The sequence below is a fragment of the Oryctolagus cuniculus genome, chromosome 13 (genome assembly GCF_964237555.1).
Source record: "Oryctolagus cuniculus chromosome 13, mOryCun1.1, whole genome shotgun sequence".
Taxonomy (NCBI): Eukaryota; Metazoa; Chordata; class Mammalia; order Lagomorpha; family Leporidae; genus Oryctolagus; species Oryctolagus cuniculus.
Window position 1 is genome coordinate 2,198,266 of NC_091444.1, and position 27,170 is coordinate 2,225,435.

The following is a 27,170-nucleotide window of genomic DNA, read 5'->3' on the forward strand; positions in this document are numbered from 1 at the left end:
CTCTCTCTCTGCCCCACCTCTCTGGAACTCTTTCAAATAAATAAATAAATAAATAAAGGAGGAGCGGGGGAGGAAAAGGACCGAGGTGCCGGCCCCATCTGCTTGCACAGGGGATGCTCGCCGTGACCCCTCGTGTAGAGCTCACGGCCAGGTCACATCTGTGCCGGTGACTTTGAACCTGGAGGCTGTGCCACACCCCAGAGGCCTCAGTAAAACAGACTCCTGAGACCCCGACTCAGCTGATCCACCTTGGGGCACAGCATTGGCATTGGAACAGCAGGCGATGGTGACTTTGCTGCTCCAGGGACCACACTTGGAGAAACAATGCTGTAGCTCATGAGTCTGTTTTTAAGAACAAACTGACCTGGGCCACCTGCGAGGCTGGCACCCCATGCCAGAGCACTGGTTCCAGTCCCAGCTGCTCCGCTTCCAACCCAGCTTCCTGCTGATGTGCCTGGGAGAGCACTGGATGACAGCCCCAGTGCCTGGGCCCCTGCACCCACGCGTGAGACCCCCAGTGGAGTCCCAGGCTCCTGGCTTCAGCCTGGCCCAGCCCTCACCGTTGTGGACACTGGGGAGTGAACCAGTGGATGGAAGGTCTCTCCCTCTCTCTCTGTCACTGTGCCTCACACGCCGCCCGTGGCACCCTACCTCCTTCAGCTGGTCACCGTCTTTGGTATTCTGAAAGCTCCGGCCGAGCGCATCCACTTCCTCTTCGAAGAGCGAGCGCACAGCCTCGAATCCTGAGCTCACCGGCCCCAGGAGCTCCTCCAGGATGGACGCCAGGAACGGCCGCACACTCTCCGCGCAGCTCTGCTCTGCCGGCTGCGCCACCATCGCTGGGGGAGGAAATGGCCCAACAAAATGGGACTTAGGGCAAAATGAGATTCACAGGTGCTGGACCGGCTTGGGCCGGACCGTGTCCCCAGCGAGCTCGTGTGGGCAGAGCAAGTCGGCGTGGTGAGGGCAGTGCTGAAAACCTGGCCGTAGCAGAGCTGGGGCAGACAGAAGCTCCCGCCCGTCGTCCTTCCCTGGGAATACAATGCATTGTGCGGGACGCCCACAGCCCGCTGTCCATCGCCATGACCGCAGGTGCACCGTCTGTCTTCTACTCAGTCCTCCCCAGTCCCAGCCCCTCCCTCACAGACACATTTAGAAACCTTCTTAGCAAATGGAATCAAACCCATTCAGCCTGCCACCACCTCCTTCCACCCTCATTGCAGTTAAAACAAAGTCAGGGGGCCGGGTGTGGCCCAGTGGGCTGAGCAGCTGCCGCCTGTGACGCCAGCACCCCACAGCAGAGCACCCATCGTGCTCCCTGCTAATGCGCCTGGGAAAGCGGAGGAAGGCCCCTCACCCACGCGGGAGAGCCAGACAGAGCTCCTGGCTCCTGGCTTCAGCCTGGCCCAGCCCTGGCCATTGTGGCCATGTGGGGAGAGAACACCTGTATGGAAGATCTCTCTCTGTCTCTACCTCTCGGTGTCACTCTTAATAAAGCTTTTTGAAAGAACAAAAACCCCCAAATAAACAAAAAAGCACGGTACAAAATGTCCCTAAGTGGGATGCAGAAAAGCCACCCAGTTCCATGCCAAGTGGCAACGCACTGTCCTTGACGTAAGACACGGAGTTTGCAAGGCAGGGGTGATCCTCCTGGCCAGCCAGGAGCAGGCGCTGGTGGGGCAGTGAAGGAGGCCGGAAGTCGCCTGATTCGCCCATGGCCCAGGAGGCTCTGTGCCGGGGGGCAGGGTGAGCCACACGGCCTTGCCGTCCACAGGGAACACGCGCTGACCCCGGTGTCCACCCCCTGTGACTCACAGATGGAGCGAAAGCTGGGCTGGCCCCTGCTTTGTGGGAGCAGCACCGCCCACCCAGCGAGAGGCTTCGGCCAGACTGGGGACCCTTCAATCAGCCGAGCCACCTGCAGAATGACCCCTGGCTCTCACCAAGCGACCTGACACCAAGGGCAGAACGGCTTGCCAGGGGAATAAATTAATTATTAGTTAATTAACTTTGAGAGGGGAACTATTTGCAGAGTGTTTGATTGAAACTTCAGAACTGTCCTGGACAGCGGTGCCGGGGACCTGGCAGCAGTAGGCCGGACCCCTGCTCGTGGCCCTCCGGATTTCCGGTGGGGATGCTGGGGCAGGGGGCAGCTGCGTGGGCTGCCTGAGCACCCCCGACTGCTCGTGCTGGGGTTGGGGCTAGGAGTCCAGGTCGGAGCACTGGGCTTTGCCGCAGAGGACCGCGGCTCACTCCCTGATTGAAATCTTCCCGGGGACCTGCAGACCGCGCCGGGCTCAGGGAAGGTCCCCGAGTCGACCAGGGCGACCTGCTCTGCTCTCTGCTCTCCCTGGCAGTGCTGGGGCACGGCAGGGCCCGTGTGAGTCAGTGGTGGAAGTGCCCAGCTGGGACGCGCCTCTGCCGGCAGACGCGCCGGCCCCCGTGCAAGGTGGGGTGCACAGCTGTCTCGCCCCGGTGCCCACGAGGCCTCTGTGGAAGGGGCAGGTCTCGGTGCCTCCTGTGGCCTGCTCCTTTCCGACAGCTGCCAGCCTCGCCCACCCGTCCCCTCCAGCCTCTCCTGGGGCCGGCCGAGTCCCCGTGCAGGCGCTGGGAAAACAGCGCACCACTGACCTTCGATCTTCCCGGCGAGGAAGTCCTCGGAGTTGGCGATCTGGTCCATGTCGGCGCGCACCCTCCCCTCCAGGCCCTCGGTCAAGGCTCGGCACTCCTCCTTCAGGCCACGCAGGCCTTCCGCCACCTGACGCTGGACCAGGTGGAAGGCCTCCTCCAGCAGCTGCAAGAGGGACCACGGGGAGGGGCTTGGTGGAGCGCACGGGCCGGGCCAGGGCTGCGTGCCGGGCAGCGCCGGGGACGGGGTTGTCTCCAATGACAACGCCGGCACGGAAGGGGGCGTCCCTGGGACCCGCAGAGCTCACCCCGAACCAGGCCCTCTTCCTGTCGCTCCTCTTCCCCTTCATGGTGGGCAGCAGGTCGGCCTGCAGGGCGGGCAGCAGCTCCTCCATCACCAGGCTGCTCAGGGCCTGCAGAGGGAGAGGCGGTCAGCTGGGCGTGGCTGAGGCTGAGCCTCGGGCCCATTGGTGCCGCTGTGTGGGGGCAGGCGCTCGGCGAGGTGGGTGGTCCGACCCTGGGTTGAAGCCTTGAGGAGGACCTCAGAGGGTTGACACTAAGGACCCTCTGCGAGGAACAGGGCCGCGGTGGGCAGCCCCCAGCAGAACACCCCGAGCTCACCTTCCTGTGTTCAGACCCCGGGGACCTGGTGTGAGTAGGAGAGGGCACCCAGAGCAGGGCTGTGCAGAGCTGAGCTCACCTGAGCAGACCTGAGCACATCTGTGTACACCTTAGCACACCTGAGCAGCTCTGTGCACACCTGAGCAGTCCTGTGCACACCTGAGCACACCTGTGCACACCTGAGCAGACCTGAGCACACCTGTGCACACCTGAGCAGCTCTGTGCACACCTGCGCACACCTGAGCAGACCTGAGCACATCTGAGCACACCTGAGCAGTCCTGTGCATACCTGAGCACACTGAGCACACCTGAGCAGTCCTGTGCACACCTGAGCAGTCCTGAGCACACCTGAGCAGTCCTGTGCACACCTGTACACACCTGAGCAGTCCTGTGCACACCTGAGCAGTCCTGCACACACCTGAGCACACCTGAGCAGTCCTGTGCACACCTGAGCACACCTGAGCACACCTGAGCACACTGAGCACACCTGAGCAGCCCTGAGCAGTCCTGAGCACACCTGAGCACACCTGAGCAGTCCTGTGCACACCTGTACACACCTGAGCAGTCCTGTGCACACCTGAGCACACCTGTGTACACCTGCATGCACCTGAGCACACCTGTGTACACCTGCACATACCTGAGCACACCTGAGCAGCCCTGGGAACACCTGAGCAGCCCTGTGTGTGCACTCGGGCCTGACCCTGGTGCCTGTGTGCTGAGTCTGTGTCTCCAGGACTCTCCTGCCTCCTCCTCCTCGAGCCCTCACGTCAAAGCCCCTGCGTGTCCCCATGTCCCCCGTGTCCCTGAAGCCACCACCACCCTCTCCAGTGCTGAGGAGGACAAGGGAGGAGCTGCCTGGACAGGGCTGGGAAGACGCCCGGAAACACAGGGCCACCTGAGGTGCGCGGTGAGGTGAGGGCGGGACTCAGGGCCGTCGGCTCCCCGCAGGGCTCCCCGGCACAGACACTGAGGGGTGGACCCGGAGCGCCCTCAGCACGGACTCGGCTCCCTTACACCCAGGGCCCTGTTGGCGGCTGACTCCCATGCTCTGGTGACCGACGCCCGGGCCGGTCTGGACGCGGCAGTGACGCCACCGAGTCGGGTCCCCAGAAGAGCAGGGGTTCCTTTCCCGCACAGTGAGCCTTTGATGGACAGGTTACTGCTTCCTGACCGTCAGGGCCAGCTGGTGACCGGCTGTGACACAAGGAGCGGCCCTCCCTGTAAGCCCGTCCTGTGGGGGCGTCCCGGGGTCCCCATGGCGGGCTCCTCTCGGGGGTCCATGAAGTTAAGCCTGGAAGGCAGTGCTTGTTAATGACAGGTGTCATTGACAACTGGACAGTTAGGGGGAAAGAGAAAGGAAATAAGGAGTAACGGACACTTTGGAAGAGGCGGACATCCGAGGGCTGAGCCCTGAGCCCCGGGCAGGGGTGTCCGAGGGAGCTCGCGGGGCATCTGAGGGCCATCTGTCCGCAGATCTCTCCTGCAGCGGTGCCGGGGCAGTGGACAGGTGTTCTTTGATCCTGAGCTGCCTGTGTGTGTCCACTTGCCACGGGGCTCCGTGTCCCTCTCGTCCCTGTGGGGGCTCTCGGCTGCCCAGGTCGCCCGGACCACAAGTCTGCGGGGGCCCGCAGCTCACTGTCCACAGCAGGCTGCAGACTGTGGATGACAAACGGGCAAGACCGACCCTGGGATCGGAGGAGGCAGGAAAGCAGGGGCTCCCTCGAGACGGCCGCCCCGTGGGTCTGAAGCGACACTCCCGTTCTCAGTCTTGCACCTGCCTCGGTCCAGGGCAGCTCTGCTCTGGGCTCGCTGGTCCTCCCAGCTCTCTGGCTTTCCCTGTCACCGGGGCTCTGTCCTGGCAGGTGTGGCGCTCCAGCTGAGCTCCGCAGGCACTGCCAGGGCGGAGGTGGAGCAGCCCAGCCCAGCCCAGCCCAGCCCAGCCCACGGCATCCGCTCTGCGGGGCCCTGACCCTGCCATCAGCATCTGCCTGGCGTGAGGGTGACTCCTGGTAGTCCGTCGGTGGGGACGCCTTTATCTGTCTCAGCAATCTCTGAGGACAATGAAGAGAAGAATCCCCGTTTCTGAGGGCTTCAAGACTCCCTGACATGCGCCAACCCCGCAGCAGCCACGGCGAGCTGATCAGGCAGTGAGGGATCCACGCCCACGTGCTCGGTGGGCTAAGCGCCTGGTGGGGGTACCCAGAGTCGGGGAGAGACAAGGAGGCGTCAGCCCCGCGGGAGCAGGGACCTAAGTCCTCCACCTCCTCTGGGGCTGTGGCTCGGCAGGGCTGCCTCACGTCCTCTCTCGGGGCAGGGACCTGGAGGGGGCTGGATGAACCAGCCGCTGGAACCTGAAGATCCAGCAGTCCGCCCCACCTGCCCGTGTACTTGGCCAGGTTTGTGGGGGAGTGGAATTCCAGCCAAGTTTATTTCAGGGCACAACGTTTGTTGAACCCATCTGTGTTTTCCGTGACGTGTATCTCCGTGAACTGCTTGGAGACCTCTTGTATGCACAGATCTCGAACATTTTTTTGCACCAGAATAAGTGCCTTTGACTTCCATTTCCATGACCTTTCAGAAGTGCGCTGGTGCCTGCAAGGCAAATCACAGCTCCGCGTCGGCACCGGCGTCCGGTACCGTCCCTGGGACACATGCGCAGCAGAACACCCGCGGGGCTGCTGCTGGTATGCACACTCCCCTGAGGTCTGCCGGGCAGGCTACGCTGCGACCCTGCTCTGCCCGGACGCCTGCAGGTGCCGTGAGCGCGCTGTGCAGCCTCGCAGCAAGGCCGAGAACCCTCTGAAGGCAGGCCCGGCAGCCAGCACGGATGAAGCCCTTAGCAGAGAGGAGGAAGACGCCGCGAACATGCCCAGAGCTCTCCCCAAGGGATGGCACGGTCTTGGCCAGGCGCTGCCGCTCTGACCGCCTGGGGGCGTCTCTTCCCCAGGTAGGGACAGACGCTCTCTGCTGTCTGCTCCCGCCCTGGGGGCGTGGTGAACCGTGATCCTCCAGGCCCAGCACACGGAAGCTTCAGGAGCCTGTCCTCGTGTGGCTTCTCCCAGCCAGCCAGCGTGGGCTCCCGTCCCCGTGGGCTCCATGACTCCGCCAACCACTCTGAGCGTCCCCCACTCACGCGGGCAGTGCTGGCAAATGCCTTCCGTGCTCCCGTTTGACAGGGCTGGGATTCCACCAAAGACACCCAAGTTCCTGGGCAGCAAAACTGCTTCCCGGGTCACGTGATGACCCCTGCATTTACCTCGGTCTTGTTCTGTTTTCCCACACGCGGGGCTTCTTAGCACCTTGCTCTGAGAGCTTGGCACTAAGGCCTTTGTGGACTCCACGTGCATGGCCAGCTCCAGGAGCCCGAGAGACGCGAGACCCAGGACGTCCCGCCGCGGGGTTGCTCCTGTGGCCCTGGAGCGGACGCCATCAGGCCGTCCGCCACCCGCTCAGGAGGCCGGCGACCCTGAACCCTCGAAACCCACAGGGCAGGGCTGCTCTGTCCCTGGGGGCCTGAGTCCTCTGGATAGTGCGTGGCGCTCAGTGGACGCTCGGGGCAGAGCGGCCGCGTGGCCCCCAGCTGGGCAGCGCGGTGAGCCGTGGTCGCCCTCCCCCAGAAGCCTCGGTGACAAGTCGGGATGGTAGCTTCCTAGCGGCTGCTGCGACTGTGAAAGCACGCACACGGAACTAGCACTCGAACAGCCCAACGTGGCGTGCGAGAACGTGGCGTGCGAGAGCGTTCTCACACTGGTCTATCTGCTACATTTCTATCAACCGCGCTGGCTCCCGCAGCGGCCAGCACTGTCCCCCTTCTGGGGCTTCTGCTTGGTCCATGGCACAAACTACGTCCTCGGTGCTTCCTCTGCCTGGCAGAACCAGCCGCGAGAGTGGCGCCATCCTGGGGGCTGGGTCGCATCAGGGCAGCCACTGCACGGCGCTGGGCCGGGCGCGCCACGGGCTTAGGCCTCGGCCGGCAGGTGGAGCAGCAAACGACCACACAGGGCGGAAAACCAGAAAAAGCTAAGAAGCCTGCAGAACCCACCTAAGGCTTTTTACACGCGTATTGCTCATTACGCCCCTTACGATCCCCCAACAGATAAAGACAGCTCGGTGCCAAGTCCTTCTCCAAGTCTCACAACCCTGCAAGGTAAACCTTATTATTCTTTTCAGAGGGGTAATTTGAAACTAAAAGAAGAGAAATAACTTGGCAAGATTTAGGTCGGAGCTGCTGACTGCACAGCCACGCGCTGCTGGCGCCCCCTGCTGGTTGGCAGCAGGAGGCCGCTTGAAAGAGGAACTGCGACCCTTTGCACTGTGGTTGCAGGGTCTGCTGCCCTTGTGGGTGCCCGGCCAGCTGGTCCCAGTGACCCAGTGCCTCCAGACATGACAGCAGCAGCCCCTGGGCCCGCCTATCCCATCCCCACGTGTGGGGTTTTCTGCTTGATCGCTCACTATAACGACCCTGACCTCCCCCCGCCCGCGAAGCCCGTGTCACCTGCACTTCGTCCCCGGTGATCATCTCCCGCGAGCCGTAGTGGCCCTTCTCCTGGTGGAAGAACTGCACGGCTGCCAGGAAGGCTTGGGCTTCAAATGTCGTCTGCTTCGTGAGGTCTAAGGGAAAGAGGAGGGGCGCTCAGCAGAGCAAAATGCTCCGTTTCACGTGCTGTGGTTGTCCCGGCGCCGCGGTGCAGAGAGCAGCATTGCCCGAGCACCGCCAGGCGTGGAATCCAGACACACAGAAAGTCAAGCAAGTGCTGCAGCCAAGGTTCATTTGCACACAACCTCAGCCTGCGGAAGCAACCAGAGAGCCCGTTCCGAGCAGGGCAGCACCCAGAGGCCCTGTGAGTCACAACGCAGCACTCAGACAGCACCGTTCTCACCTGGGCCGTCACAGCAGCCTCACCCCCACCTGGCCCTTGCAATCCAACAGGCACCTTGTCTCCCTGGGCATGCCGGCTGCACCTCACCTGCACCAGAGTGGTCCCACCCACACACACCCCACAGAAACTGCTGCACGCCCGATACCTGCAGAGGTACCAGAGCTGCGGTGAACCTGGGCCGCCCGAGAGGGCTGCGCCCCAGCCGGCAGTGCAATCCCACATCGCCTGCTCCCTCGCCACCACCACACCCGCAGACATGGCAGTGCCGATCACATTAAGGAGCCACACAGAGCTCACACCAGGAAACCACACCCAGGCATCACACAGCCGACACCCCAGGACGCACTGCCAGAGGAAGTACTCTTGCTTCTTTGTTTTGTCTCACTTCAAAAGCCACCCCATAAAATCGGTACACAACGAATCTGCCAGATCCCCAGGAAAGAACACAGAGACGCAAGGAGCGTGGGAAACCGAGGTGGTGGGACGCTTCCAAAGAGACAACGGCCCCAGCAGCGGATCACGGAGAAAGGGAAATCACCTCCTGCCCGGCAAAGAATCTAAAATCATTATTTTAAGAAAACTTGGTGAGATACAAGAGAATACAGGCGGGCCACCAACAAAATCAGGAAGATAATTCATAATGTGCACGAAAATTCAAAAGAGGTAAAATACAAAAAGGAACAGAAATCTTAGAGCTAAAGAACTCAGAAACTGAAATCAAAAATACATTCAAGAGCCTCAGCATAACAGATTAAGCAGAAGAAAGACTTTCTGAGCTGAAACGAGATCTGAAACGATTCAATGAAATAATTTTTTAAAAAGAAAAAAATTAAGAGAATGAGAAAAGTCTACGAGAATATGAGACAGCAGTCGGCCAGCGCACTTCGGCACCACGCAGAAGAGAAGGGAAAAGGCACAGAAAACTCATTCAGTGAAATAAATGGGGGAAACTTTTCAAATTGTGGGGGAAATATGGGCATCCAGACCGGGAAGGTCACAGGACTCCCAGCAGATGAACCAGAAAAAGACCCGAGGCAGATGACAGTCGAACCATGGAAAGCACAAGGCAAGGGGAGAATTCTCGGAGGAGGGCATCGGGTCCACGGAGCCCTCGTTACACCAACAGCAGACCTCCCTGCAGAAACCTTCAGACCCGGAGAGTCCTGCAAGAAAACAAAGCAACCAAGCATCCCACACCCAACGAAGCTAGACTTCAGGAGAGAAAAAGGCTTTCCCAGACACGTGAGCCCGGGGCTCCGTCACCCACTCCAGCCCCACGAGGGAGTCCCGTCCTAGAAGTGACGGATAAAGGCCACCGTCGTGAAAACACGTGGAGGACAAAACTCGGGGCCACAGCTTCATGCTGCCATCCCCTCAGAGTGGCTGAGATGCCCTCACAGTTTCTGGACAAAACCAACTTCCCTGGGACATCACCGCAATATGCTAATTTATGCAAATGGAGACTGCAAGCCACACAAAGGGGGATGCTGTCCCATCCACCTGAGCACTTGGCCTCTCACAGCCCCGACAACCAACCCCCTCCCCCAAGGACAGTACTGCTGACCCCATTTTCCAGATGAGAAGACTGAGGTCCCGTAACTAGGCAGTAGGAGAGGAAGGATATGAGCCCGGGCAAGCTGACACCAGAGTGAGCATCTAACCACCACGCTGCACTGCCTTGTGTGCTGGCTCTGTGGGTTTGCCCTTCCCAACATAGATTTTAGGGGGCGTTCTATCTGAGCAGTGACCTATTACCACAAAAGATGACTACCTAATGGTAGACTCGTGGGTGTGATGAAGGAAGCCGAGGCTTAATGGCCTTCCCAGAATTCCACAGAGCACCCCGGGGAACACAGGTGTCCGCATTTCCATCATACAAAACTAGGCCTTGGAGGGCACGGTGGTACCAGAGTCCAGAAACCGCAGCTGGGAGACGGACTTCAGACACGCTCCAGTCGCACAACAAGGACATCCCGTCTGGCACGGGCCGTGGGGCAGCGGATTCAGCCATCACTTGAGACACTTGGATTCCGTGTTTGGGAGCGCCTGGGTTCGAGTCTTGCCTCTGCTGCCACCCCGGCAGGCGACAGATGGCGTCTCAAGGACTAGGGTCCCTGCCAGCCACGGGGGAGAACCAGATGGAGTTCCAGGCTCCTGGCTATGGCCTGGCCCAGCCCTGGCTGTTGTGAGCATTTGAGGAAAGAGCCAGTGGATGGAAGCTCCACCTCTCTTTCTCTATCACTCTGCCAAGTCAACATAAATACATACGCATCAGGAAAAAAGAAAGACTGTGCGACTTAGGGAAATACAGTGTGCAGAGGGGCTGCCTTCCCTCCTCTCTCCCGCTAGGGCACACAGGCCCCCCGGCCAGCAGCACTGGCCTGCATTTCTAGGGCAATGAGACTGGTCAGATGCCACCAGAGCCTGGGCAGTGGGATTACAGAGCCACAGAGGGAGGGTGAAGACCCCCTGACACCCACGGCTGGCCTTCGGAGACCAGCTCTGCCATCACAAGCCGCGAGAGCCTGCAACAGCCCAGGGCACAGCTCTGCAGGAGCTCTGGTGAAATCCTTCAGCGAGGACAGCAGCCAGCCCAGCAGATCCACCCGCAAACCGCAGCGCTGAGATCGGAGCCGGCAAAGGGCGTCCCGAGAAGCAAGCTTTCAAACGAGTGTTTTCCTCCTTGCCTTTTTTTTTTTTTAACTTGGCCTGGCAAGTGTTTTGGTGTTTAGTCCTTGAGGTCTGGGAAACAGACGAAGGCCGTGCTATGACACTGACGACACACCGCTGGCGGTGTCCTCCCCACGGGGGGGAGGGGGCTCGGGTTCAGGACACTGGGCGGGGCCGCTCCAGCCGCGATGGATGACCGCCCTGGGATCCAGCCTGACTCATGTGCTCTCGTTCTGAACAGCTGTTTTCATTCCCAGCCCAAGGGAACAGAGAGGCGGTGGAAAACGTGGCACTGCACTTGCACGCGGTGAGCGTGGGCGGAGCGGCCAGCCCAGGAGTGAGCTCATGGCCGGGAGAACACACGTTTGCCCTCTGCCTTCCCGGGCTGCCCCCAGGGACCGGGGGAGGTGTCTGAAGCCTTGCTGTTCCCTTCCGCACCTATCTCAGAGCAAACAGGGCCGTGGCCTCTGCGCTCCCATTTTTAGAGTTTTTTTTTGCAAAAATTCCAGAAGAAATGGGAGTTGGAGACAGCGCTGCAGGCGTCGGAGAGAAGTCGAAGGAGGACGGGAAGGAGAGCGAGTGAAGGCAGTGGAGGGGGCCCTTCCCGCAGGCGGAGGGGAACGCTTCGGTCCCCACAGAGGGGTCTGCGATCGCCGGGGACAGCGGCTCTCCCCGAACCCACGTCCAGCCCAGACTTCGGGGCTGCCTCTCCACAGGGCAAAGGATCCAACCCGCCAGGTTTTCATCAGGGTTCAGCTGATACGAGACTTAGCAGAATGACTTCGGTAAAGCTCTCGGATCAGATCTGCCATGAGGGCCTTGCTTCAGGGATATTTGTCCTGGGGATTGAAAGAGTCCAGCAGCTCCTGCCAGGTCACTGAGCAAACAGAGGGCACACGTTTGCCCTGTAAGCGCCAGAACCTCACGGCTCTGCGTCTCCTCTGAGCCGTGTGCCGAGACTGCTGGACTCGGAGAAAACGCACAGGAGTCCGAGAGAGGCAGACCTCGGCCACTCCACCAGCCTCCTGCCGCAGACCTCCTGGGCCCAGACCCCAGGTGGCAATCGCCCTGACCCCTGCCAGCTGCACACTGGGCCCGGGAGCAAGCAGGGCTTCGGGCTTTGCTCTGCAGGGTGCAGGTGTCGGCCCACACCCCCTCTCCAGCACACCGTGGGGAGCAGGCTGCCCCAGGAGCCGGCCCTGCAGGCACGGCGCTCCGACCTCACCCGGCGCAACCCCCTCATTTTATGGATGAGGAACCCACGGCAAGAAACGGTTAACTGCTTAGCCAAAGGCCACACAGCTGGCCGGCGTCCGCCTTGGCATTCGCACTTCCTGAAGCCTGGTGCGGGAGTGGCCTTCAAGGTCAGCCACCCCAGGCTCCCGCTCGGTGCCGGGATCCTCTCGAATCCTCTCGGCCCTGCTGGCACACTTCCAGTGGCGGGAGCTCCCAGCTGAGTGAAGCAGTTCTTTCCATCACTAAACTGCTCTAATAACTTGAAAAACTTTCCTTCTACTGAGCCAGAATCTGTTTCCATGAACTGTCTCTCATTAACTCCACGTCCGCCTCTCGGCGCAAACCAGCCAGGCCGACTCCTCTGCCCCTGGGGGACGCTGGGACACAGCAGTCACCGCCGGACTTCCCGGGTTCTTTGAAACGGCCTAGCTTTGTGCTCCGATGTCGTTTGTCAATCCTTCCTTCAACGCGGGCCCTAGAACGGAAACTAATCCGGTACTGTCAGACTCGGGCGAATTAAGTAAAGGAGAAAGACTGCTTCGCTGTGTCTTACGCTAGCCCCTTTTTAATACACTCACATTACACTGCTCATACCATTCTTACCGTCTTCATAAAATACTGCCGGATCTAAGCCTCTCCCAACTCGTACGCTTGCTCTTGACCTTGAAGGGAAGGAAAGGAAACGTGGTGTGCTTGCCTTCCGTGTTTCTAGCCAGCACCAGAGCGGGGCCAGGCACAGGCAGAGCCCGGGCAGCCAGAGGCCTCGTGGGAGCCGCGTGGAGGCCTCTGGTGCTGGGACATGTCCAGGAATCCACAGCAATCCTCTCTCCCCGTCCCCAGCTGCCAGGAGTCAGACAGAGGCTCCGGGGGGGAATGGAAGCTTCTCCGGTCTGTCTGGGTGGTCACTCGGGGGGCGGCCCGAGAGGCACGGCTTGAGCCGATTCCCAGGCATGTCTGCGTCGGTCCCACAGGACAAGGACCGGGAGAGGCGCACAATGCTGCCCTCCTGCTGCCGCCACCAGGGGCCAAGGAGACCCAGCTTGTGGGAGGCGGGGCAGCTTGTGCTGGTCAGGAGGGCTCAAGTCAGGTCCCCTCCTCCCACAGTCCTCTTGCTTTCTAGATGTGCATGTATGTATGATTGTATTTGAGAGGCAGAGAGAGAGAGAGGGAGAGGAGGGGGATCACGCCCAAATGCCTGCAATGGCTGGAACCGGGCCAGGCTCAAGCCAGGAGCCGGGAACTCCATCCAGGTCTCCCAGGTGGGTGGCAGGAACCCAGTTGCTTGAACCCTCACCACTGACTCCCAGGGCGGGCGTTAGCCAGCAGCTGGAGTGGAGAGTTAGTGTTGGGTGCTGGGTATTGAACCCAGGCACTCTGACAGGGACACAGGGACCTTAAGTGTTTGGCCAAACGCCCACCCCTGCCTTCATTTTTTCGAACTTTTTATTAGAGAGTATTTTTATTTTTAAAAGATATTTATTTATTCAAAAGGCAGAGTTACAGAGAGGCAGAGACAGAGAGAGAGAGAGAGAGAGAGAGAGAGAGAAGCCTCCATCTGCTGGTTCACTCCCCAGATGGCCTCAATGGCCAGAGCTGTGGTGATCTGAAGCCAAGAGCCAGGAGCTTCTTCCAGGTCTCCCACGCAAGTGCAGGAGCCCAAGGACTTGGACTGTCTTCTACTGCTTTCCCAGGCCACAGCAAAGAGCTGGATTGGAAGAGGAGCAGCCGGGACTGGAACCGGCGCCCACATGGGATGCCAGCACTGCAGGCTGCAGCTTTATCCACTACCCCATAGCGCCGGCCCCTAATAGAGATTATTTAAATCCACGTGCAGTTACAGGAAATAGCACAGAGACGTTCTGCTCACTCCTACCCAGTTCTCCCGAGGAGCTGCTTGGACACTGCAGGCCACGTCACAGCCACGAGACTGGAGCTGACGCGCTCCGGCGTGCCCACTCAAATATCATGGCTATTACACGCACCCCACGGGCACACGCGTGTCTGTCGGTGTAGTTCTCCAGTTATCTTGAAAGACATTTGAATCATGTAACTGCAGAGCTGGGTCACAGAGGAAGGCTCACCCAGCCCCCAGTCCCGGGGACTGCTGCCCATGCCACTGAAGAGTGATGAGTGTGGAGATTTCCACGTGAGGACACACTTCTGCCCGGCTCACCTGTCAGACACTTCCTGCCCGTCACCAGTGACAGCTCCTCATTTATTACTCATTTATTATTGCTATTTGAGAGATGAGAGAGCGCTAACACTCCCGTCCACCGACTCACTCCTCCAGTGCTCCCACTGCCGGGGGCTGGCCCAGGCCAAAGCCAGGAGGCGAGAGAGCTCCATCCAGGTCTCCCACATGGGCGGCAGAGATCTGGTCACTTGAGCCGTCCCTGCTGCCTCCCAGGCCGCCCGTTAGCAGGAGGCTGGAGAAAGGACTGGGACTTGAGCCCAGGCAACCGGCTACCGAATGCTGGCGTTCTAACCACTGGGCAAAGCAGCCAGTCCTTTCTATTTCTGTTTATTTATTTATTTTCACAAATGACAGCCATTGTGGGAGATAGCCCCGGGTACTGAGAAGCTGGTAAAATTACCCGAGGCCCCAAATTCCATTTTGTCAACTTGGAATTCACAGGAAGAGAAGAGGAGCACCTGCCCCACGAGGGATGCAGGGCTCAGGGGGGCTGCACGGGGGCGGCTCTCACGACCACGTGGACAGGAGCACGAGCCCCCTCCCCGCAGATGGAGGGAGATGTCTGACGGAGACCGCGGGGAGAAAAGCTGTACGCCGCCTTCCGCCAGCAGCGGGGCCTCGGAGCCCTGACTCGCCAACAAACGCTTGACCGTGAGCCGAGAAGAGGAAGCGGTGACGGCCAGGACAAGGGGAGGCGGCCGACCTCATTCCGTGCGCGGCCACCCCGGAGAGGTGGATGGGCTGCTGGTGAGAGCTCCGGCTCGGTGCCCACTCCTCGCCCGGTGTGACTGATGCGCACGGGCCCAAGACAGCGTAACCGGAGGTGCAGGTCCAAGGGCCGGGGCTCCACACCATGGAGGGGAATCTCCGGAACACTGCCCCCAGAACAGTTCCTAAGATTTTATTTATTTATTTGAGAGGTAGAGTTACAGAGAGAGAGAGAGAGATAAAGGTCTTCCAACTGCTGGTTCCCTCCCAAATGGCCACAACGGCCAGAGCTGGGCTGATCCGAAGCCAGGAGCCAGGAGCTTCTTCTGGGTCTCCCACGTGGGTGCAGGGGCCCAAGCACTTGGGCCACCTGCTACTGCTTTCCCAGGCCACAGCAGAGAGCTGGATCAGAAGTGGAGCAGCCGGGACATGAACTGTATGGGATGCCAGCGTTGAGGGTGGAGCTTAGCCCAGCATGCCACAGCACCAGCCCTGCCCCTAAACATGTTCAGTTTCTTGGAGAAGGGTATCAGCTACTGAACTTTATTTACGTTCAATATAACTGGTACCAAGTGAGACCATTAGGACACAATGCTGGGGAAAATGCAGCTTTTAAGTTCAAGCTCCTCCTGGTCTGGGTGATGGGAGAATCTGGGCCCAAAACGATGCTGACAAACGAGAGGCCGGCATTGTGGTGCAGTGGGTTGAGCGCCACTTGGGATGCTACATCCCACATCCGGGTGCAGGCTCGAGTCCTGGCGGCTCCACTTCCGATCCAGCTTCCTGTTAATGCACCTGGGAAGGTGATGGAAGATGCCCGAGTGCTTGGGCCCCTGCCACCCCCATCAGAGACCAGGATGGAGTTCCTGGCTTCTGGTTTTGGTTTCACAGTTCTGGCTGTTGCGGTCATTCAAGTATGAACTGAATGGTGGATGGAAGATCTCTTTCTCTTCCCCTTGGCCCCCTCTCAAGGTCTCTCCCTCTTTGTTACTCTGCCTTTCAGACAAATAAATCCGGTACACACACACACACACAGGAAAGGAATCCAGTTCCTACATGCCCAGAAAGACGGCTGAGAAACTGCATGAACAGAGATAGCGAGCTTGAAGAAGGCACCGCCAAGGCCTGGGGCTTTGCTGCACAGAGAGCGCACAGCAGGTGAGGGCAGGGGCGCGAGGGCAGGGAGGCGGCAGGCGGGTTCTGAGATTCGCTCCACACCTGAGGCTGCAGCTCAGCACCACGCATCTTAACACGCATTTTCAAATCTCCCGTCAAAACCCCTTCTAATCTAAATTTACAGCTACAGACAGGAGCCAGGTGCTGCAGAGGCACCTGCTGTCTCACCGGGCCCTCCCGGAGGGTGTGCGGGGCGGCTGGGGGAACCCCCAAGCCCTACCCCTCACTTCCCTGGCCTGAGCGAGTGTCAGAGGCCCCGATGCCGGGCCCATCCCAAGCCTTCAGGGCCAGCAGGTGTGAGGTGGGGCCAGGAACCTGCATTTCCTGCCGGCTCCCAGGCCCAGGGCACACTGGAAACCGCCCTCTACCAGCCCTGGAGCTGCCATGGCGCTTGCTAACACTTTCATTCCTGACCTTGGCCCAGAGACCGGTGGAGCGGCCGTGGGGCTTGGAGTCCGTGTGGGCAGCTCTCCAGGTGACCCGCGGCAGGTGGCTCGGTGACCACATCCACAGCCACACGGGAGCAGGGAGGCGGCAGAAGCCACGACTCCCGAAGGCCCAGGGTCTTGGTGACCTCACTGCCTCAGTATCGGCTGTGAGACGGCCCCTCCGTCCACAAAGGAACCCTTGGACTTAGAGCGATGCTTAAAAATAGGACTTCGATGAAGCTTCATCCAAAAAGTATGTGGCCAAGGAGACAACGCTGGGGGCAGGCTCAGGAGGACCCGATGGCACACAGCCCGGGCGCCCTCCCTCCTCACTGAGCAGGCGTCGGAGACGGAACCTGCTCGGGCACGTTCTCGTTTTCTGGACCCTGGAATCCGGGTGGGCGGGCTCTCCCTTGTACGTGACGGTCTTTGTTTTTCTCCAGCATAAATGTTTCCTTGAAGCTTTTTTTTCAATGCCTTAAAACCCAAAACTGATCCATGCTCCGGAACCTTCCATGAAGGAGAGAGGGTGAAGTCCTTTGTATCTGGTCGCAGGCTCCCCGGGGCCTGGGAGGGCTAATCCACCCCTCTAGGTGCCTGGGACCACTCTGCTTGGCTTCCTGCTGGGGGACGGCGGGCACAGGACTCGCTGCCCGCACCGAGAACATTGTGGGGCTGCCGCTTCCTGCTGGCTGCTGCCGGGACCTAAGCAGGAGGCAAATTACACCCAAAACCCAAGCAAAACCAGCGGAAGCGGCGGCTTCCTGTTTGAAACGGGAATTTGAAAAGTGCCCACCATATGATGCTCTGGGGGCGGCTGTGGCGATGCCTGTGCTGGGGTGACCTGTCCGGCTCAGATGGCAGAAACAGGGTCACACCGTGGGGAGCGGCAGGCTGACTCCTGAAGGCAGAAATTCGCCACTGGCCCCGGACACGATGTACGGCGAGTCTGAATCCAGGGAAGACGCTGCTCTGGCCTCAGACCAAGCCTTCCGTGTCGATGACATTTTCTCTTAGAATAAAATTCCTGCTTACAAATGCGCCCTGGTCTAATCCGTCAGTGTCACACCAGAAGTATCCGGGGAGTCCTTCCTGACGTGGTGGAGAAACCTCTCGTGAGCACTCGGAACACGGGTCTCACCCGCACCCGAGCGCACTTAATGCAAGGGAGGGCGGGCAGTGAACCGTCCTGGTCAGGTGCACACCAGGGACCCACCCGCGCACTGACTGCCCCACTCCCCATCGCAGCCGACACCCCGAGAGCGGGGGTGACCCTCTGCAGTCACCGTCACCAAGGATTAGCACAGGTACTCTGAGCTTACCGGGGGACTTCCCGGTGGTGTCGTCTCCAAGACAAGTAACCCGGCTGTGATCGTTCCCAGGAGAATCTGTCACCGCCCGAGGGCACGGGTCAGCCGCCAACCAGGAGGGAACTCACAGGCGGGAGACGGATGTCCAGTCCTCACGGCTCAGCTCCCAGGGGACAGAGCCTCACCCAGACCCTGCCCCTGCGGCAGCCCTTCAGTCTCGGGTAACGCGTCCGCTTGCTCACTTGTGACCTTTTCCCAAAAGCCTCAGAAACTAAACTGCCCCGAGCCCCCTCCCTTCCTGAGAAGCCGGGGGACAGCCACAGACTGCTGGACCCCGCCTGCGGCTTGGGGATGCTGAGGACGCCCGTGGCGGAGTCCCTGGCCCCTGCCAGGCGCGGGGCCGTGGGCAGAGCAGTCCTTGTGCCCAGGGGAACAGAACATGTATTAGGACGGGAACAAGGCAGCCGCATTCCTGGGCGATTACAAGGAGCGAGGGGCTGCCAGAGGAGTGTTTCCGGGTGTCGGGGTCAGCTGAGACCCCGCTGTGCTCCCCAACTCTGTACCACTGCTTCAAGCCCAAGGGAAAGTGACTGTGTCTCTCCAGGGGGACAGCTGGAAGCACTATGGGATTTCACCGGGCGGCCCCATGCTGTCGGCAAAGCGCACGGGCGTGGCTGACAAAAGCGACCCCTGGACAGGCATCAGGCAGCCGCTAAAGGAACAGCGATGGCTTAGACGCATTGCGGAAGAGGTCAGGGGAGAATTTAACCGCAAGGGAACTGATCGTAACACAGCCATGGCATCCCGATGAGGCGACAGGAAGTGTTCAGCCACAGCAGCACAGGGAGTTACGGAGGGCTCTGCCTCGCGGGTCTGGCTGAGGAGACACCACGCGTCACCACCCTGAGGAAGCCGGGGCCGGCGCTCACCGCCCTGGGTGGCACTGGCCCCCACAGCGGGCACCGCAGCTGCTGGGTCACAGCCCCACAGCATGACGTGGCCGTGTCGAGGTGTCCACAGAGAAGCCAAGTCAGCAGGTGGGGTCTCCCCAGAGCACCAGCCCTCCCCCCGCCACGGCGGCTCCTCCTCCTGCGAGACCCTGCCGCCGCCCCCGAATGCGGGAGTGCCAGCGGCAGAGCAGAGGGCCTGTCGCAAACGCCCTGCCGAGCCCGAACACCCACACGGCGTGGGGACATCACAGGTACACACCGCCACGGGTGCGGCTGCGTCCCACCGACAAGGCCTGTGGCCTCCTGGGCTGTGTCTCTGCGTCCGGGGCCACCCCTGCGTGGCTCCTCCCGGCCCCTCTCTCTCACCTCTGGCCCCGTGGCTGATTATTTCAGCTCATGAAATAGTGGAAACATTCAAGTCTGCCAGTTTATGGCCGATGACAAGATTATGAGAACTGGCGCTCAGAAAACATGACATCATCACTCCGTTCCATGAGCTCCGTCTCTGAAATGCCCCCTTTGTCCTCTGCAAATGTGGCCCTGCCTGATGTCCGGGGGCATTTAACAAAAGCACTGGGCCAGTCCAGGCGCTGAGCGGAAACCGTGAGGCTGTCAAGGGCTCCCCCCCGCCGGAAATTCCTGCTCCATGAAACGCTGCCGAAGAACCCATCGCCCCGGTCTGCTCAGGGCTGCTGGCGGGGAGAGCGGTTCCTGCTGGTCCCTGTTGGCCGAGCAGCGCTCGTTCTCAGAGCCCCCAGCCGCCTCTGAGCTGCAGCGCTGGGACTGGACTTGTGCACCCTGTGAACGCGCGAGCGAGCAGTTCCGGGACTCCCCAGGGAGAAGCGGTGCCTGACGGGGCCTCGCGTGCGCCCAGCCTGCCCTGCCCCTCACTTCAACCCCAGTGTCCAGCACTCAGACCTCACAGCCCTACGGCGCACTCCCTTCCTCTGCTCGGCCGTGTCCTTCCCCCAACACACACACACATGCGCACACACACACACGCACGCATGCTTGTGCACACCGGCACGCACGAGCACACACCTTTCTCTGGGCTGCAGGGAGTAATCCGCTCTTTGTTTTCAAGCTCCCTGCTTTAATAGGGGAGGGGGGAAGGGCAGAGACCCCAGGCCAGGTCAACCTGAGGAAAGCCGCACGCGCAGCCTTTCGCTTTAGAGAAGCCACACGAAAACACAGAGACGGTAAAGTGAACTTGAACAATGCATGCACCACTCCAAACGTGCACAACTGAGTGTGGCGAATGCGATAGTTTCCTTATTTTAGTTCTGCCTTTGGAATCTGGCTGCCCTTGCTCTCGGCACGGGCACTCTGACCAGGGCCGACGCGGGAGCAGAAGCCTGGACAGTGGGGGGCAGGATGCTCAGTGCCAGGTGTGTGTGTGCCTGAGTTGGGGGGCCCTGCACAGCTGACCCGGCACCACTGCAGTGAGGAGGAGGGTCCCGACTGTCCCCCTCCATGCACATGGCCCAGCGCAGGACAGAGTCACACACACGAGAAATAAGGAGTCCCCGCAGGGAGGAAGGTCAGCTCAAGGTGAAGACCCTGGACAATCACATCTCACGGGCAGCGGGGAAGCCCACGGTGGTGATTCCGAGAGCTGTGCCAGGACAACACCCCAGGGGGATTCCCTGGCCGGCCCGGCGGGGGAAGCAGCTGACCACCAGCAGTCGGATGGATGAGGTCACTTCCAAACAGGAGGAGGCCGCACAACAACCTGCTATATTTATAGCAACCAATTGTGCCCCCCCCCCCCGCCCTCTGCCCGCGAGGAAAGCAGCCCAAATGCTTGTCCCCGTCGCTACTGAGACCCATGGCGGCTGCAGATGCAATCGCACAATGCAGTCAACGCGGCCCACGCACCTGGTCTGGACGCCTGTGAGAAACAGGAAGCAGAGCCGCAGTCCAGGGGCCGGCCAGGGACGTCCAGGCTTCCAAGTGTGTGTGTGTGTGTACACATGTGTGTACATGTGTGCATGTGTACGTGTGTCTGTGCATATGTGTGCAAGCATGCATGCGTGCGTGCTAGAGTCTGTGTGTATGTGTGCGTGCTTGTGTCTGTGTGTGTATGCATGTGTCTCTGTGTGTGTGTGCAGCTCCTACTATGGGTTTTAGTCACAAGTGAGCAAGTGGCTTGTGAGTACCCAGTGATGGACTCCCAGGCCTGGAAGTGGCTTTTAATGAGAAGTCCATCAGCCTGCTAGCAGGGCACCTGCATTTGTTTAAAACTGTAGCGGCGGGGCTACTGCTACTATTAGCAACAGTCAAGGCAAAGCTTTATTAAATAGTGCGGGCCGGCAGTGAAACGAATCCAGTTTCAGACCTTCCTCACCCATCACAGACACGTCACCCGTCACAGACACGTCACCTGTCACAGACACGTCACCCGCCACAGACACGTCACCCGTCACAGACACGTCACCCGTCACAGATTTCCTCACCCGTCACTGGTCAGGCGGCGACCAGCGGAAGTCGCAGATGAGAACCAGCTGCAGGTGCCCCTTCCGCGGCTGGAATGGCCGAGTCTTCCCAGGGCTCTGAGCTTCGGATCCCATCCCCCACCCACGGGCCCCATCTCCACTCAACGTCTGCACTCCTGCGTTCTCCAGCGCTCTTCTCCGCTCCACACCTCGTCCCGTGCGCGTTCTACACGACTTGTTTTGTGTGGCATCTGCCCTCAGGCTCTGCCCACGCCATGCCTGGACCCCCGTTACCTGTTCCACGCCACCCACGATGCTTACCACGCGCACGGCTGGTTGGCTGCTCCTGCCATCGGCCCCTAACCAGGACTGGCGCACCACGAGATCAGGGATCTGTTTTTCTCTTTGCAGCGCCCTAAGTGCCTGGAGCAGTGCTTGGCGCACACCGTGCACTCAAGAAAACCTTCTGAATTAATTCAGGTAGGGCTGACCAGTGTCAGCGATCGGTTTGTAATTAAAATAAAAGGAATGTACAGGTGTTCATCTAGATCCATGTTTCTAGCTGATAAGTATATTGGGGAAGACATATCTAAATGTTTAAATTACAAAAAATGTTTATTTTATCACAACATTAAAAAATGCGACTGGGTGATCCTGGTAGCATTCTCTCTATACAAACACGCTGTTGGGGTGGCCTTTGAGACATCACTTAGGACGCCCACATCCATGTCAGAGTGCCTGGGTCTGGGTCCTGCCCACTCTCCCAATCCCTGCTTCCGGCTGAGAGCCGGCGATGGCTCCAGTAACTGGCCATCCCAAGCACTGGCTTAGCCCCCGCACCACATGTCCGCTCCGTGTTTATAATTTTTTTTTTTAACAGGCAGAGTGGACAGTGAGAGAGAGAGAGACAGAGAGAAAGGTCTTCCTTTTCCGTTGGTTCACCCTCCAATGGCCACCGCAGCCGGCAAGCTGCGGCCAGCGCACCGTGCTGATCCGATGGCAGGAGCCAGGAGCCAGGTGCTTTTCCTGGTCTCCCATGGGGTGCAGGGCCCAAGCACTTGGGCCATCCTCCACTGCACTCCCGGGCCACAGGAGAGAGCTGGCCTGGAAGAGGGGCAACCGGGACAGAATCCGGCGCCCCGACCGGGACTAGAACCCGGGGTGCCAGCGCCGCTAGGTGGAGGATTAGCCTAGTGAGCTGCGGCGCCGGCCCCGTGTTTATAATTTTAATACGTGACAAAGATGGGAGCTGAATTCAGTGAGAGAGGTAGGTTGTGTAATAAATGGTGCTGGTGCAGCTGACTGTCCCTTTAAAAAGAGAAAATGTTGGACTACAGACGTACATAATACATCAGCGTTTCCTGTCTCCTCATTTTCATCCAAACATTCATTCTCTTGTTCTTCCAATATGAGCTCCAGTTGGAGTCCCGGCTGCGCCACTTCCGATCCAGCTCTCTGCTCTGGCCTGGGAAAGCAGCGGAAGATGGCCCGGGTCCATGGCCCCCTGCACCCACGTGGGAGACCCGAAATAAGCTCTGGCTTCAGCCTGGCCCAGCCCCAGTCATCGCAGCCATTTGGGGCGTGAACCCTCCTGTGGAAGATCTCTCTCTCTTTCTCTCCCTTGCTGTCTCTGTAATTTTTCCTTTCAAATAAATAAAACAAAACTTAAAAAAAATGTGCCGGGGGAAAACGGACTGCAACCCCGTGGAGCGGGGCTCCTGGCCCCAGCAGTCAGCAGCTTGGGTTTCAGAGACAAACCACCGGGTCGGAGTCCGGCCTCCACCATTGGGGGGGGGCGGTCAGGCCCCAGGCTAGTCCCCGCCTGTCTCCGCCTCCGTCTCCCTGGGGTCACGAGGCTGTCGGCCTTCACACAGTGCTTAGCACAGGCCAGGCGGCCAGGATTCTGCCGTTCCAACCGGCAAGGCCGCCTCCGAAAGCTGCGAGGTACAAAGCATTCCCTCAGTGTCTTCTGCAGCAGCCGCATCCTTACAGGCACTGCTGTGGTCTGTGAGCCAGGGGCACCGCTCGCTTGAGTAGGGTGGGGCTGGGGGAAGGGGTCCTCTCCTGCTGGCCTCACGAGGGCACTGGGGCTCGGACGCTGCCTCCTCGTGAGAGGCACAGCCCGCCTGGGTGAAGCAGTGCTGAGGTTACACCGTCGGGAAGTCACTCAACCCAGGTCACCAGTGGGGCTGAAGGTTCTGTGCAAAGCGAAAACAGAGGCATCAAGTTCACAAAGCGTCTTCCAGGGCGCAGGCGCTGAGCTCAGCAGTTAAGATGCCCGTGCTCTGCGCTGGGGCGCGGGGGCCTGTGTGGCTCCCCCTGGGGCGCGGGGGCCTGTGTGGCTCCCCCTGGGGCGTGGGGGCCTGTGTGCCTCCCCCTGGGGCGCGGGGGCCTGTGTGGCTCCAGTCCAGCCTCCTGCTACCGCAGAGCCCGGGACGCCGTGTTGCTGGCTCCAGGCCACCCAGTGGGAAGTCTGGGTGGGGTTCCCAGCTCCTGCTGTGGCCCCGGCTCAGCCGCAGCCACTGGGGGCATCTGGGAGTGAACCAGTAGATGGAAAAGCTCTCTCTCTCTTTCTCTCTCTTTTTTTCCCCATTGTCTCTCGCCCTCTCAAATAAATTTTTAGAGATTTAAAAGGGTTCTTTTAAGCAAAAGGAAGAGACGTGTGATGCAAGAAGTCAGCAAAGCAATCATTAAATAATGCGATTGCGCAACAAGCTGCGCTCCGCCTGGCGCACTGGTCCCGTCCTGGAAGCCGGGTGTGCAGGATGGCAATGTTGATGCCACTGGGTCTTTAAGTGTGTGGGGTGCTAGTAAGAGGTCACGGGTCATGGGGCACCGCCCTCAGAAGGGATCCCTGCCTTCCTGGGAGCGGTTAGATCTGGCAGGACTGGATTAGACCCTGGGAAAATGGGTTGTCAGGCAACTTGAGCTCTATTGACTGTTATGACAATAAAGCTTTCATTACACTAAAGCTCCCTCCCACGCCTCCCTCTTCTCCCCCCCCCCCCCCCGCCTCTCTCTGTCCCTCTCCTCTCTTTCTTTCCTTCTCTCCGCCGCGACCCCTCTCCTTTCCCCTCCCTTCTCTCTCCCCCACCCCAGGCTGCGAGGATGCAGCCAGGGAGCCTGGACAGACACAGCCTGTGCTGCCGGCCCGTCCCAGCCCACAGACCCGGCCGAGTCAACCTCTTCACTACGCGTCGCCCATGCCTGGTGTTCTGTTCAGAGAGAGGATGGACTGAGACACTGGGCCGGTCTCAGCCAGCAATCTGAAGGCCAAGGCTGCCGTGGACCTTCCGGATAACACACCAAACACTCTGTACTGAGAGGGAAGATGAAAGGGGGGGCCAGGAAGCGCTGAGCTGAGAGCACATTGCAGCGTCACTGAGCTCTCAAACACAGTTTCAAAAATGCAAGATAAGCCAGCAACCATATGGGTGGTCAGGGGCTGAGCCTTCTCAATAAACCGCCCTGGCTGTTACCAGAAGCCGAATGGACCGAATGAGCCCGGCGTCCTGACGGCCTTTCCTGCTGTCTCACCACTTCCAGGCAACGCCCAGGCGCAAGCAGGCACTGCTTACCGCCCCCGGGGCACCCAGGGCCGAGAGCCAGCAGCGGAAGGCCCGGGCCCAGCCTCCAGAGCCGCGGGTTTGAGGAGTCAGACAATGAGCAGGCACTGCGGCGGCGGCAAGAACAGGGCGGAGGGAAGGACAGGTGAGCACACTTGGGGGACAGGCGGGCACAGCCCTGGGAGCTGGAGGGGGCTCCCCGGAACCCGGGGCCTTCGGAGAACCAAACTGGGGAGCCCCGGAGGGAGGCCCTGGCCCAGGATACGGCTCTGGGGCAGGAAGAGGCACAGGGCAGTGAAAGCAGTGCTGTGGTCCCAGGACGCGCTCTTCCGGGGAGATGCGGTCCCAGGACGAGCTCTTCCGGGGAGGTGCGGTCCCAGGATGCTCTCTTCCGGGGAGATGAGGTCCCAGGACGTGCTCTTCCGGGGAGGTGCGGTCCCAGGATGCTCTCTTCCAGGGAGATGAGGTCCCAGGACGTGCTCTTCCGGGGAGGTGCGGACACAGGACGCGCTCTTCCGGGGAGGTGCGGTCCCAGGACGCGCTCTTCCGGGGAGGTGCGGACACAGGACGCGCTCTTCCGGGGAGGTGCGGTCCCAGGACGCGCTCTTCCGGGGAGGTGCGGTCCCAGGACGCGCTCTTCCGGGGAGGTGCGGACACAGGACGCGCTCTTCCGGGGAGGTGCGGACACAGGACGCGCTCTTCCAGGGAGGTGCGGTCCCAGGATGCTCTCTTCCCGGGAGATGAGGTCCCGGGACGCGCTCTTCCGGGGAGATGCGGTCCCGGGACGCGCTCTTCCGGGGAGATGCGGACCCAGGGCGCACTCTTCCGGGGAGGTGCGGACACAGAGTTCTGAGACCGCCCCGTGGAGGCGCTCACTCAGCTGCTGCTCTGTCACCGTGTCCTGACTCGGATGGGCTTTCTTCAGTCAGTAACGAAATTCACACTTCCAGGACATCTTAATTAGAGCTTAAGGGGGCCGGCGCTGTGGCTCAGCAGGTTAACGCCCTGGCCTGAAGCGCCAGCATCCCATATGGGCGCTGGATCTAATCCCGGCTGCTCCTCTTCCGGTCCAGCTCTCTGCTGTAGCCTAGGAAAGCAGTAGAAGATGGCCCAAGTCCTTGGGCCCCTACACCTGCGTGGAAGACCTGGAAGAAGCTCCTGGATCCTGGCTCTTGGCTTTGGATCGGCGCAGCTCCAGCTGTTGCAGCCAATTGGGGAGTGAACATTGGATGGAAGACCTTTCTCTCTCTCTGCCTCTCCTCTCTCTGTATAACCCTGACTTTCAAGTAAAAAAAAATAAATTTTTAACAAAAAATTAGATTATGAGTTATCTAGATTCCTCGCCTGGTGGGACACCCGGCATGGACACAGCAGTGCGACTTCCACATTTCCACACAAAGCCGCCCAAACATGAAACCAGAAACCAGAGGAGAACCCGGGGCTGGAAACCTTTTAGACCACTTTTCTGACCAACAGTGACGCACGCATCTACACAGGGACCTCCGCTATATTTCAGGGAACCCAACCATAACTGTCAATCAACCCACTTCAAATGAATGACATTTGGAAGCTCATTTTCAGCTTCTCAGGTATCTGTGGAATAATAATGGAGTTTTACATCTCTTTCAGCCCACGAGAACACAAAATTTCATTGCCCTTCTATTATTGCCCGTATTTAACATGTGTGTGGGTGTACTGGTCCATTTTCACGTCAGACACCAACCATGAGGGCCTGTGTAAAGGATATGACAGACAGCACCTGCACCAGTACAATGATATCAGCAGGGCCGGGGAGGAGGCACCGGGCAGCCCCGACCACACACGCATGCACACATGCACACACAGACATGCACATACACACAGAGACAAGCACACACAGACACACACGAACACACACACAGTGACATGCACACACAGACACACAGATACACACACAGCCATGCACACACACAGACACGCACACACAGACATGCACATACACACAGACATGCACACACAGAGACACACACTTACACACAGAGACAAGCACACACAGACACACACAGAGACATACACAGACATGCACACACAGACACATACAGAGACACGCATGCACACAGACACACAGAGACATACACAGACATGCACACACACAGACACACGCAGACACAGACACACACATACACACAGATAGAGATACACTCACAGAGACACACAGACATACACACACACAGACATACACACAGACACACAGACATGTACACACAGACACACACACACACAGAGACACATACACACACAGATACACACACAGACACACACACAAAGACACCAGTCAGCCATGGCCCTGATATAACGGCAAAGGCCCTTAACTAACCGCCGTGTGGCA

General features: G+C 59.7%; 1 protein-coding gene across 1 annotated transcript in view; it reads right to left on the reverse strand.

The window, feature by feature from the left end:
• The window catches only part of NIBAN1 (niban apoptosis regulator 1), a 111,417-nt gene that overhangs the window by 12,109 nt on the left and 72,138 nt on the right, over positions 1–27,170 (reverse strand). Inside the window, exons 6-9 of the mRNA XM_008249920.4 lie at positions 7,745–7,860; positions 2,937–3,041; positions 2,632–2,794; positions 652–839 (exon numbers count right to left, since the gene is read on the reverse strand). Coding sequence (XP_008248142.2) covers positions 652–839; positions 2,632–2,794; positions 2,937–3,041; positions 7,745–7,860 — 572 coding nt within the window. The remainder of the gene's footprint in view (positions 1–651; positions 840–2,631; positions 2,795–2,936; positions 3,042–7,744; positions 7,861–27,170) is intronic.